General features: G+C 45.1%; 1 protein-coding gene across 12 annotated transcripts in view; it reads right to left on the bottom strand.

Annotated features, from left to right (window-relative positions):
• The window catches only part of RGS6 (regulator of G protein signaling 6), a 603,304-nt gene that overhangs the window by 58,431 nt on the left and 530,671 nt on the right, over nt 1-14,202 (bottom strand). For all 12 annotated transcript variants that reach the window (XM_040477580.1, XM_040477585.1, XM_040477588.1 and 9 more), the window contains one exon: nt 2,534-2,659. In XM_040477580.1, the coding sequence (XP_040333514.1) occupies nt 2,534-2,659 (126 nt within the window). The remainder of the gene's footprint in view (nt 1-2,533; nt 2,660-14,202) is intronic.

Genomic DNA, 14,202 nt, shown 5'->3' with positions numbered 1-14,202 from the left:
GTCATGGTGGGTGCTAAGCCAAAATCTGTGGCCCAAAGGGGAGGGGAGAAACCACCTGGTTATGGATGACCGAAGAGTCCTAAGTAGTTGTGTGATTTCAAACTGAACTTTCCCCCATACATCCAATTATGCTGAATATCATAAAAGTGGAACTTGGGCCTCCAGAGAGGATTTTATAAGCTCTTGGGCTGTACTTTTTATCTCTGGCTGTTCTATTTTCTTTATCCTCTCTCCTGTCATGGATCAGAGGGGACCCTCTTTAAGTGTGGATTTATGCATTCATGCTGGGGGTGTAGATTAGTCACCGGCACACTCACAAGGCCCCCCCCTCCCCAGTCTTTCACCTAGGGTTGAATGCAGCCTCCTGGCCCGGGGGGGAAGGAGCTGGCGGAGGCATGAGAGGTAACGGCAGGATGAGGTGCTGAGCACCTGCCGGGGACACGCTCCTCCATGTACTCCTGGCCCTAAATGTAATGCGTTTTCGTTACACTAGTCTGAACCGATATGTGGCCCTGGCTACACTCAGACTGGGCAGGAGGTGCTGAGCCAGTAGATGCTCCCACTCAGAATGGCCAGGACCCTGTGGTCGTTCTTCCAAGTCTCCATAATGGTGCAGGTGGCAGGGGGTCATAAGGCCACTCACGGGCTAAGAAATAGGTAAAGGAGACCTCTATACCATTTTATGTTGGGGACCTGCGTGGGACAGAGATGACAAAGAGAAATAGTCTCCCAGGGGTGGTTCATGGGGACCAAGGGCTGAGCTAGGGCACAGAGAGGCTGTCTGAGGGCACCATGCTGGCCATAGAGGCCGTGGCTTCCTAATCAGGACCCACCTCCATTTATGGCCTGGGAGGCTGGTCTGAACCCACCGTAATGAGGAGGTTTAGAAGTCAAGCTTTCTGTTCAAATGCTTGACTAGGAATTGAAGCGAAGCTCTGAAGTGTGTTTAGAATAATGCCTCAGCATAAGGAAAGAAATCCTGTGTCCTGACCTAGAATCAGATATGCAGCCTTAGTCTGTTTTTACAACAGGCACCTGGCCGCCTAGAAAGGCATAGATACATACAGTTAACTGGCATCTGTGTGACATGGGAGACTCCCACTGCCACACCTTTGCTCGTTGGGTCTTCCTGCGTAGAATACTCTCCTTCCTTCTTTTTTGTCTATCAGTATCCTGTGTGTTTTTCAAAGACCAGCTTATGATTGGCCTACTCTGGCTTACATTCATTCCTCCCTTTTTTGAAAAAAAACACTTCTAAAACCGTTCTTAGTGTTTATTCTCATTTACAGTCATTTAATGATTTAATAGTCTCTTGTGCTTTTTCGTCAAGGGCCTACAAGATCCCTGCGGGTGAGGATCATGCATCTTGACTTTTCTGCATCCCCCGGCAGACTCTTGCAGGGCTTGATGCAGCATAGGTGTGGGATAAAGATGCGTGGTTGATTTATGGGGCTGATATGGTCTCTATTACCAAATAAATAACGTGGACTTTGCACATTAACCCTGGAACGAGCAGTCCTTTGCCCACAGTAGCTCTCTGACTTTTTAAAGTTAAAAAATAAGAAAAAAATTAATAAAACCACCCTTGCTAGAAAATAGCAACGCTTGGAAGATGGGAATTAACCTAGCGTATAAAAAAGAAGCTGGTGCCAAGAGAAAAACCCTGAGATGTCCATCTGAGAAGCCACCAGTTTGCTAATATCACTCAGGGGTCTTACACCAGTCACCTTTTCCATAGGCTTCTGTGTCTACATCTGATACAGCAGAAGACTGAATAAACCACAAGTTCCCAGACTTTTCATGACAACAAACCCTTTCCCTTTGAATGCTCTCCCTTCCCCCCCCCCATGGACCTCATGTTTTGAAAGTTTTGGTTTTTTTCTTCCACTGAACAGCTATGATTAATACATCAATACATTTCCCCTCATCTTGATTAGCTGGAGACCAACGGAAATGATCAGATGTTCTCACTGGTGGCAGGTGACCAGAGCAAACATGACATGGAGTTGATAGAATTCCCCCCCAAAAGGAAAAGCATATTTTAATTAGTTTTTACAGATATGTCACCAGGTATTGAGTGGTATTTACTTTGGCTTTTTGAAATTCTGAAGTGAGCTCAGGGATGTCTCTTGTTTTCCGGTTAGCTTGTCGAGTATTCAGGACCCCAGACTGAGAAGTTTTGAAGGAGAGGTTCTCTGAGGTGCCTTTCCACTCTGAAGCTCCATGGTTTTATGGTTTTAGTTAATGCACGGTGTCATAAAACCCATTTGATCATTTACTTATTATTGCAGGCATGTTTCCGATAACCTGAACAAATGTTTGCATTTAAAGAACAAAAATGTTGGTTTTGGAAAGTGCTAGCGTGGTGATACCAAAGTGATGCATCAAGCTTGTCCTTCTCCATTTCAACCTTAGACAGATTAGCTGGACTTTGAGTTTGAACCATCACATTTCATTGAGAAAGGGAGGCAGAAAGAGAGACTGATTCTGCAAATTTCTTTGTACACACCGCGCCCAACTTCGAGAGAGTTACCTGAGGTTTTCGGAGCTGAATTCGGACTCCAGGAATCTTAGGAACTGGTCCCGCCCCACCTGGTCCTTCAATACCTCGTCGAAAGAGAAGCCCCATCTCTTGACTCGCTGCTGGCTGGGCTCTTTGCTTTTAGGGAGAACAAAGGTTTAAATAATGATCAATGCCAGGCAAAAACCTGTGTCCTGTTCCCTCTAACAACTCAAATCTGTTTTGCTGACACATGACGAAGGGCAATGTCTCAAATTTAAGCGATAGATTCTATAAAACCTATACAAAGTCCAGTTGCAGACTTTTACTCAACATCAGCCAACAGTAGAATGTCTCTTGAGAGAAGGCATTTGCAAGGGGCAACATTTAGGTGAGGCTCACCAGGATATCCGCCAAGTGGCTCCTGCCTGCAGGAAATGAAACAACCCCATTTATTTGGCTTCTCTGGACCATGGCGGTCAGAGCCCAACTCTCAACTCCACCATTTTTAGTCTTATTTAGATCCAAGTGACATACCCTTGGTCAGAAATGCATCGGGATAAACCCTCGTCACTTGCCTGGAAGCAGAAGGTTGTGTTCATTTAACAACCACCTGCTTCATGTTTATTGATGTTTTGGGCATTGTTTCGAGCGTCTTAACTCTGCTAACTCACAGAGTCCTCACTACTGCTCTGTGAAAAATGTACTGGTACTGTCCCCATTATACAGATAGAGAAACTGAGGTCTAGCGGTCATTTGCCCAGGGACACACTAGGAAGTGATGGAGTCAAGACGAGTCTGGATGGTGTGGCTCCAGAGTGCAGCTCTTAACCTCGCTGTGCTGACTCACGCACATGTGACCCTCCTCAAACCACATGATCTTCCTCAGACCATTTCCTTCAGCTCTGTCTTTCCATTTGCAGTTCACTTGTGTATTTATCCGCCTGACCCTTCAGGCAGCAATAGGGTCCTAGTTCGCAAGCCGTGTGCTATAACTGCCCACTCAAGGAGTGGTCTGTGGACCAGCAGTGGAATCTCAGGCCGCACCTCAGGCGTGTGGATTCAGAATCCCCAGCCCAACAAGATCTCTGGGTGACTTAAGTGCTCATTCAACTTTAAGGAGCAGGGCACCTGGGCGGCTCCCTCAGTTGAGCGTCCAACTTCAGGTCCAACCTCAGGTCATGATCTTGCAGTTCATGAGTTCGAGCCCCACATCGGGCTCGCTGATGTCAGCACAGACCCTGCTACGGATCCTCTGTCTCCCCCTCTGTCTCTGCCCCTCTCCCACTCACACATGCTCTCTCTCTCTCTCTCTCTTCCTCTCAAAAATAAAAATTAAAAAAAACACACCAAACTTTGAGGAGTATTGATCTGGCGAACTGAATTTTAAATTATATTTCACTTTAAATCATTAAAGTTCACACTTCAGTGGCCACATGTAGCTATGACTACTGTATTGGAAGGCGTAGCTCTGGACCGAAGTGACTCAAGCCCAACCCTTCTATTTCTGCACTGCTAGGCATAATCACCAGCAGGAGCGTCTTCCAACTCTGAGATTGTATGCTTGGGGCTTGGGAGAATCTTGTGCACAACTCTGCACCACCAGGCTTAGCCCAGCAGGGTCACCGTGGAAGGACCAAGCCCATCCGGTCAAGCCTGGGGACTTCTGTGAAACATCTCTTCCAAAGTTCCAGGCCGGGCCTTTTACAACAAGACAAGAAGACAGAGCCTGGATTCTCTCGAACTCAAGCCACAGAACCCATCACGCTTGCTAGCTTGCCAGGGGACAGAAACTACTGTTTATGGAGAAGTCCCCTGAGGTTGAGGCTAGCAGCAGATGTGAGTCCCAGAGAACCGAGGCACGTTGCCTCTTTCTGCCGGGGTCATGCTGTGAGCTGGAACGGGCTCCACCATTTGCTCTTTGCCTGCCAAACTTGTAGCGCTGGTGGAAGCTTCACCCTGATGGAAAGCTGTTCCCCAAGAGCTGGGTGTAGAAAGTCACTCCATTTTTGTAGTGACTGCCTCATGTATACACACGGCTAGTGTCACCATTTTCTGGTACCCAAGCAGCGGGTCCACATTCATTCTACCAGGTTACTTGGTGGTATCATGGGTGGGAGAAAGGTCGTTTTGGGGGCAGGCTAGGAAGCTTGGACTGTCATGTTAGATGAGTCATCAGAGACATAGGACAGAGATGAGGACATCCAGAGAGCTGCAAGGTCAGACTTCAGCAGAAATAAGGTGGTCTATAGAGAGAGGGCACCCGGATACCGTAGTTTCCTAGGGTGGCCATAAGAAAGTACCAACAAACTGGGTGCCTTAAAATAACAGAAATTTATTCTCTCATACTTCTGGAGGCTCAGAGTCTAAAATCAAAGGTGTTGGCAGGGCCAGGCTTTCTCTCTGAAGGCTCTAGAGGAGAATTTGTTTCGTGTTTTTCTCTCAGCTTCTGATGTTGCCAGAAATACTTGGGGATTCTTGCCTCCGTCACTCCAATCGCTGCCTCCGTCTTCACGTGGTGCTCTCCCTGTGTGTTTATCTTCATATGGCATGCACTCTGTGCATGTGTGTCTGTGTCTGTTTTCTCTTTCTGTAAAGATACCAGGCATCCTGGATTAGGAGCCCACCTACTCCAGTTTGAGCTCCTCTTAACTGCCTGCATCTGAAATAGCCTTATTTTCAAATAAAATCATATTCGGAGGTTCTGGGACGGGTATGCATTTTGGGGTGACAGTATTCAACATCTGGGTTCCCTCAACTATCCATTATTCACAATCCTCCTTCTACATGTGGAGGCTCCACATCTGCTCCTTTTCCCCCTAGTACATGTGGTTATTGGGATCTGTTCTATTAAGAGCTTCTTGGTTCAGCTTCTTTCAATGTGTGTTTCTTGCATCACTTGGGTATTTCCAAGCATCATCCTCTTTAAAGTTCAAGATCAGATTCGAACACGTTGCTACCACTGAATGGGCTCTGGTTATAAAATAATTTTGAAAATTAAAACGTCTCCAGGTGACTGGAACAATAACTTTCCCTCGGCCAACCTCAAACGAGTAATTCATGGAACTCACAGCCCCTTTGTTTCCAACCATTGTTTTGAGATGGTTCCTTATGACATACATTTGCATCATCATTTAGCCTTTCAAGGGTATGTCACTGTCTCTCCAGCTACCTTGTGAGCCCTTTGAGGGCAGAGACCATGTCTCCTGCATCTTTGTATTCACCATAGCATTTTCACACAGCAAGTGTTCAACACTAAGCGGAAATCAATAAGAAAATGTGTATAGTGATGTGAGTGATGTGTCCTTATCCTGATGGGATTTTCTAATTGCTAGCTGGATGTCTTTTCTTTAATTGGTGCTCTGTGCCCACTGATTCTTACCAAATTCTTACATCCCACTGGGCAGCCCAAACCAATATAGAGCAAAGACAGGTGGCTCTCCAAGGGAGTCCATCTTTCATTCCAGCTGATCCCCCAACCTAAGAGCATGGTAGAGATCTCCCACATTGAGAACGAGAAAGCCAGGTTCAGAGGAAGCAGCCATCTATATTCAATCTCAATATATGCCAGGGAGGTGGATATTTGTATTCAGGTGTCCAGAGATCAAGAGAGGTTAGATTTCCCAAAGCCACACAGTCTGGAATCGGTACATGGGCCTGCCTATTTCTAAAGCCTGTTCTTTTTTTCCTACTACCTTGCCTTCCACTACATTTCCCTCATTTGAGGTCTAAACTAAGATTTGGGGAAATACATAAGCCATCTTGAAAAGACTTTTGAGTCTTTAGAGAAATTATGAAACAAAGGACAGTTCCTTAAAGAGCAAATATCCAAGGATGCCATTTTAGGGTCAAGGCTATTGAAAGAATGATGGCAATTTTATTTTATGCCCCTAGAGTAGCCTGAGGGTCCTGAGTACTCTGATGGGGAGTGGTCCAGGTATGTATTGTTCTGTGACAAATCATCCTAAAACTCTGGCTTAAAACAGTGATTGATTATTCTTTCTCTGTCCTCTGGGTTGACTGGGGCTCAGCCAGGTGATTTGCACGTGGGGTCTCTCAAGTAGTTATAGCTGGAAGTTGGGGGTGGGGTCATTGAAAGGCTCAATTGGGCTGCACATTCAAGATAACTCATCACATGGCAGTTGATACTGGTTGTTGGCTAGGAGCTCAGCTGGGGCTGTTGATGACATGACCTCTTCAGTGGCCTGGCATTCTCACAGCATGGCCAATGGGTTCTAAGAAGGAGTATCTCAGGAGCAAATGTTTTGAATGACTGTGATAGGAGACACGGAGCTACTTTATGACCTGTTCTCAGAATGTTACTTCTGCCACACTCTATTGGTCAAATTAGGCACCAACACCAGCCCAGGTGAAAAAGTAGGGACCTATCCCATCTTGATGTAAGAAGTGACCCACGCATAAGATGAAGAAAGGCATGGATGGGGCCATATTTGGAGGCTGGCCACCACAGAGAAGAAACTTGACTAATACCCTGGACTAATAGTTCTATCAGACTTGCTGGGCACAGGAAGCTTGGGGACAGTTGCTGCTACTCAGCAGATCAGGCAGGCTGGTATCAGATACTATGGCCAAGCAGGATAAACCAGTTTCCTTGTAGCTCTTCACTCATGCCCAGCAGAGAGAGAAAGCTAAACCATGTGGAGAGAGTAAATTATGAACCACAATTCTGGCAATGCCACGTTTTTGTTAGATCCACTATCTGGTTAATGACATGACCAGAAATATTTCTGAGAGACCTCCCTGAGACACTCTCCTGATGGTATTTAGACTACAGAGTTCTCGGGGCACCTGGGTGGCTCAGTTGGTTAAGCGTCCGACCAGCTCAGGTCATGATCTCTCAGTTTGTGAGTTTGAGCCCCGCATCGGGATCTGTGCTGATGGCTCAGAGCCTGGAGCCTGCCTCTGATTCTGTGTCTCCCTCTCTCTCTGCCCCTCCCCCTCTTATGCTCTCTTTCTCTCTCTCTCAAAAATAAATAAACATTAAAAAAAAAAATTAGACTACAGAGTTCTCTCCAACTGCAACCCGGCAACTTTTGGCTGATTTTTCTTCCATGATGAGCCCTGGTTACCACTTTCTTTAAACTTGATTTCTCAGAATTTCCATCAGATAGACTTGAGGTGTAGTTTGCTCATCCTTAAAAGGGTAGTCTTTAATTGCCCTCTGAATAGATGCTTTCTCATCCTTGGATTTCTAGATCTAATGGCTTGTCTGGGAAGGAAAAAGGATTAAAGCACAATTTTCTATTATTCATGCCCTATCCTACATCATCTTGCCACTTATTTTGTTAAGTCCTGTTGCTGTCTTCCACTGGGCCGTCTGTAACCTCCACTTGGCAGAGAGAGTATGCTGAACTCTGTAGAACGCAGATTTTGTCTGTCCTGGACACTGTAATGAGCCTGCCTGCAGCCCTTTGCCCAGGCCCAGTGGAAATCAAAGCCTGCCTCAGACTAACTTGAGCTCCCAAGGAGAGTCCTGCTTTCTTACCTGCTGCCTTCACTCTTCCTTAAGCCTCTACCCATCTTCACCCCAAAACTCCTTCCCATGAGATGTTTGGGAGGGTAGAAGCCTTTGCTGAGATTCAAGGGTCTTGAGAAGGGGGTACATATTGCACCAGCCAGCAGCAGACATTAAAAAACATCACATACTTGATATTCCTTGGACGCTGTGGTCTTAGGGCTCTTCCTGGCCCTGCACAGAAGCCTGGTCTCTCCCATCACTCTGCTCTTCCCTCCTTTTCACTGTGCTTAGGTCTCCCCTCTCAGGAATAAAAAATACAACAAATACGTTCTTCTCATTGCCTTACGTCACAGGCCCTGCCCCTTGTTGTTTGAGTCTCTGCCAACAACTCTGCCCTCAGAGCCTGATTTTATGCCCAAATGACTTATCAATGTCCTTTGCCAGAGGAGAAGGAATCCTCGGTCTGGGAGATGGGAGGGCATGTTTAAGGCACCTTGCTACATTTGAGGCTTGACAGAACTTCTTATTTGGAATTGAGCACACAGTAAGTTCTCAATTCATATTTATTGAATTAAGCTGAAACTGAGAAAAAATGACCTTTGATTATTCTACTGGTTATCTTAAGGCTTTGTGTCATGAGCAGGAACCATCTCTAGGCTGAAGCAGGATGTTGGCACTGATCCCAGACTCTGTGCTTCTCCAAAGGTAGGTTCCTAACCACTGCCTGCATCTATCTGAGTGGGTAGGAATGTCCTGCTGGGATAAGAAAGGGCCTCACAGCTTCTCTTTATTTTCACTTGTATCTAAATCACTTGACTCTCTGCTTGAATGTACACAGAATGCCTTAGGTGTCTTAGGCATTCTGATTAGAGTAGAAACCTAAGCGATAAGACCAGAACCAGAGTACTAGTTGTAGGAGCAGATAGCATTCCCTTGGGGACAAAGTGCTGACAGGTTGGGATAAACTAACAGGTCAGGTGACCACCACTTCCCCGAATGATCACATACTTTGTTGCTGTCTTTACAGAAAGAAGGGGGAAATCCCAGTGTCCTTATGGTGAATTATGTTTATGTACCTACCTCCCCAATTCCCAAATACCAATGAAATGATCAGAGAAATAGTCACTCCTTCATCTGCCTTCCATCCAACTTATGTGTTTTGGATGCCTACTATGTGTCAGACATAGTCCTAGTTAAGTCCTAACTAGAAAGAGAACCAGGGGGAGGATGTGGTGGAGAAGAGCTGGATGGATGGGGTGATCACTCGGGGTGACTGATCACAGAAGACCTTTCTGATGAAGGGACACCCATGCTGACTGAGAAGTGAAACCAGCCATGAGAGGTTCTGAGGAAGTGGTCCAGGCAGAAGGGACAGGCAAGAGTCTGGAGTTCAGTAAAATATAATTAAAAAGAAAACAAACAAATCCGCAGTATGTAGAGGCACAGACATTGGCCATCAGCGGGTGATAAAACTGAGGAGTTTTTGGAAGGTATGAAGCAGATGGGCTGAACTGGTGTCACCTGATTGGGAACCACTTACGATTCCAGGGCCATCTGAAAAGAAATTAGCTACATCCCCAACAGACGCCTGGGAAACCCCCAAGCTCTGAGCAGCAGGACTGGAAGCAGAGGCACCTGGTGGGCACTGGCCAGGGGACATATGGAAGACACTCAGAAATATGGAACAAAGGGTCCCTATGGAGGAGAGGGTCTCCTCAGCACATGGGGAGTATTTCCTGGCCAGGTCTTAATATGGGTAACAAAACCAGAGAGTAGTGCCTCTGTAATCGAGGGGTGAAGAGCTAAGAATAGAGGGAAAAAGCATCTCAGCAAAGCAGGGAGACTTCTAAAGACACTCCTGCTTTCCCCCTACTTTTCATTGGCTTCTGCAATCTAACCGGATTGTTCCCTAAGACCCCTCAGCAGAAGGGAGAAGAGTGGACCTACTGGGAACACCATGGAGAGGAAACTGCAGAATTTCAGAAACGCCATCAGGATCTGAGACAGAGCGGAGCACCTGGCTTGTGCGGATGTCACGCTAAGGGAAATTGGAGCTTTACCACCCGTGTCGCTCTGAGAGGGGACCCGGTTTTTCAGGCTGCTCTTGGCCCATATGGCCAGGGCTCACAGGGGTCCGTGCTGACTGACCTACGGCTCCTCACTAACACTCTCAGGTGAAGCCCTATAGTCATGTGAACTGCTCAGAGGAGAGCCTGCAGGGGGCGGGGGCGGGGGGGGTAGCGAGGTGGGGACTCTGCAAACCACACGGGAAGTTCTCAAACTGCTGGGCCACAGAATCGTCTAGAACACTTGCTAAAAATAAACCCAGAACCACCCTGGGGCATCTGTCTTCTTAATGAGCATTCCAGGTGCTTCTGCTATACCCTGTGCTTTGAGAACCACGGACCCCACAGCTGCCGAGGAAGTCCTCACCAGCTACTATCTGGTCTGTCTGGATCAGGGCTACACTTTAGAATCACTCGGACACATTAAAAACAAACAACAAACCAATGCCCCACTGCCGGAAATTAATTGGGTTCGGGAGGGGATTGGGCATTGTGGTTTTTGTTTGTTTGTTTTGAAACAAACTCTCCAGGTGTTTTTACTATATGGCCAGAGTTGATAGCCAACTCTGGTTTTCACTTAGGAAAACCAGCAGTCCCCCAAATTTCTGGGAATATGAAAAGACAGACTGATCTGCTCTGAACAGTTAGAGTCACAGTGATGGATTGTGTGATAAATAACGCCCCCCCTCCCCCCCCCCCCCCCCCCCCGTGAAACAGACTAAGTGTCAGAAATAGAGGGAAGTATGAAACCAACCAACCAACCAACCAACCAACAAAACAAAACCCAAACCAGTATCATGCCCTCAGGGGGATTTAAGAGGATAAATATCAAAAGAATAGAATAGGTATTAAGAAACAGGAGTCCAAGAAATATTAAGAATTCTTGGAAATGGAAAGCATGATCGTCAACTAGCTCTCCCAAGACTCAGGAGGAAAAGAAAAGCTCATTAAAGTATAAAACCACAGAACGGACACCCTGAAAACCAAACTGGTGGCTCTGAAGAGTAATTCAAGGAATTCTACCCTTGAACATAGACTAGAAAGACTACAGGGTGGGAATTGTAGAAGGGAAAAGATAGAGAGATATGGCTGCCCCATCTCAGAGGCTCAGAATTTCTACAAAAGGATTTCCTGGAAAGAGAGGATAGAACAGAAAAAAGAGTAGTGATTAAACAATAAATAAATAAATAAAAGGAGAGAAAATACCTCGAGTTAAAAAAAGACTAGAAGAGATTAGAATTAGAATTTCTGGCAGTGGATCAGATTAGAAGGGATGACCTAGGGCACGTCAGAACTATTAGAAAGAAGATAACTCACCTACAAACTACTTTTCTTTTAACGCTGACAGAGAAATAAATGTCAGTCACAACATTGTTTGTTTACAATGTATCAGGTTAAGACACCTATCAAGAAGAATGGGATTTGGAAGAGGCAAAGGGAAATTTTTTTTTAATTAAAATAATTAATGTTGGCGCCTGGGTGGCGCAGTCGGTTAAGCGTCCAACTTCAGCCAGGTCACGATCTCGCGGTCCGTGAGTTCGAACCCCGCGTCAGGCTCTGGGCTGATGGCTCAGAGCCTGGAGCCTGTTTCCGATTCTGTGTCTCCCTCTCTTTCTGCCCCTCCCCCCTTCATGCTCTGTCTCTCTCTGTCCCAAAAATAAATAAAAAACGTTGAAAAAAAAATTAAAAAAAAATTAATGTTTATTTTTGAAGAGAGAGATAGAGCATGAGGGGGGGGGGGGGGGCGGTGGCCAGAGAGAAAGGAGACACAGAATCCAAAGCAGGTTCTTGGCTCTGAGCTGTCAGAACAGAGCCCAAAGCAGGGCTCGAACCCACGAACCCTGAGATCATGACCTGACCCGAAGTCAGACCCTTAACCGACTGAACCACCCAGGCGCCCCTTCTATTTTTTACTTTACACACTTTAATATTATTTGTATGAATTGACGCCATTTTTAATTAAAAATTTAAAAGTAAATATGACTGGAGTAGAAACTAGAGTAACAAAAGCTAACACAAAATTTGATTCATAAAGCAAAAATCAGGGAAGAGGAAAAGAAACAAAAAGAACAAGATCCAGAAAACATAAAATATCAGGTAAAAGATAAAATATATATGATCCAAGTAAATGTAATCATTTGATATCCCAATGTCCAAAGCAAAACACAGAGACAAGTGAGCCCAGAACCCAAAACAGTCAAGTCACAAGAGGAAAATGAATTCCAAATGACCATGAGACAGGATTCTCAAAGAAATGAAAAAGCAATGAGATTTTTATTTTAGCTTAACACACTTGCAAAGGTGACAAAGATTGATAATGCCTGGGATGGTGAGGATGTGGGAAGTGGACACTTTTAAGCTCTGGGCATGGGAAAGGTTTGTTAGAATTTTGCTCGAGAGGAATTCGGCTGTGTGAACTCAAACCAAAATATATCTGCTGGTCCTAGCAGTTTCACTCCTGGAAATTTATCCTAAAGTAATAATTGGACTTGTGTGTGAGGATGTTCCTTGCATCGTTGTTTACAGCAGCAAAAAAAAAAAAAAAAAAAAAAAAAAAAAGATAATAACTTTAATATTTATGACCTAGGGGTTGGTTAAATACATTACACTCTACTCATACAAGGGCGCACTCACTATGTAGTTATTAAAGAGTATAAGGTGGAGTTATATGCATTTACAGAGAAAGATCACCATGATATATTCATTTAAAAATTATGGGACAATGTACATGTAATGAATCCATTTATGCAAAAGAATATGATACTATATATACATAAAAATCTAAATCAAAGGTTTTAGAGCCTAAATCAAAGGTTTCCAAACTTCCTGAGTCCATGGCACTTTTAGTGTGTCAGTAACTTTTTCACGGTGCCCCTGGGCCAAAAAAAAAAAAAAAAAAAAAAGTACGTAACAGCTTTGTTTATTAAACAGTCAGGTCCAAAGGACTTAATATATATTTATGTCCGAAAAACTTAGTAGCTGTAAAGTACCTATACATTGAAAGAAAAAATGTTTTCTTAAATAACCTCAATTCTTAAATAGCCACAATGTGTGCCTGATGGACACTGCACGTTATCTCAAATTCTGGAATCCGACTGGACCCCACCATACTCATTTTCTGTTCCATTTTGGTTTTTGCAAAGTACTTGCTTTTTAATGTAGCAACTGCCCTGACAACCCAGATTTGCAAAGATACGACAGCGCTGAAAGGAATGTAATGTGAAATGTTGGAAATGGCAAAGTACCTTAAGTTGGTGCTTTACGCAGTATCTGACACAAGTCAAACGCCACAGCGCTTCCCTCAAAGATCCAGAATATCCCGGGCTAACCCTGTGAATTCCCTGCCATGGCGCAGTTTGGGAACCACGGCATCAGACTATAAACAAAGACTCTTTCTGGACAATGAGATTGGATCGGAGGGAGAGAGAATTTTCTTCGTTATGCACATCTGAATAGTTTGGGCTTTTTATAATAAGCAAAATATGAAAGTAATAAGAGACTTTTGTTACTTTTTTGTAAGTTTTTTTTTTTTCATTTCAAGAAAAGAAGGCGGAAAAAGGACAAGAGTGAAAGCGAATGAGGGAGATGCAAAGAAATGAAAAATGAAATAAAAAGTCTGCTAGCCGAGGGGCGGAGGCTGCACAGGGACCCCCACACCGAACGTGTGCGTGTTTCCCTCTGTGATTGTGACACTGGTCCAAGTCCCTCCGGGCTTCGGCTCCTCGGCTGTTAAAGTACAGGCACCAGCCTCCCTCATGGGCAGAGAGTTACTTCCGGTTACTCCTGAAGAGCAGAGCGATTAAAACCACAGCTCTCGAGCTGGGTTCTAACCCTAACTCTGCTACCCGCTCGCTGTGGGTCCTCGAGCAAGTTCATGAACTCCTCTGTGCCTCAGTTTCCTCATCTGTTCAATGATGAGAATAATAATGTTCACCGGTCGTGGGGACTCCACGTGGGACACTTACTCGGTGGCCAGGGCCAAGTATGCGCTACCTATTATTATTAGTGTTGTTTCTGCACATATATAAACAAATTGGCCCACAGAATTTTTTTCCCTCCAGCAATGAGAACTAGGAAATGTGAAGGACTGTCCCTGTTATCATGGCATCCAAAGGGTCAGAGAAAGGTCAGAGGAAGCCACTAAAGGGTCAGAGAAA

Source organism: Herpailurus yagouaroundi, unplaced genomic scaffold (genome assembly GCF_014898765.1).
Source record: "Herpailurus yagouaroundi ecotype Mexico unplaced genomic scaffold, PumYag 141, whole genome shotgun sequence".
Lineage (NCBI taxonomy): Eukaryota > Metazoa > Chordata > Mammalia > Carnivora > Felidae > Herpailurus > Herpailurus yagouaroundi.
This window is presented reverse-complemented; position numbering and strand designations above follow the sequence as displayed.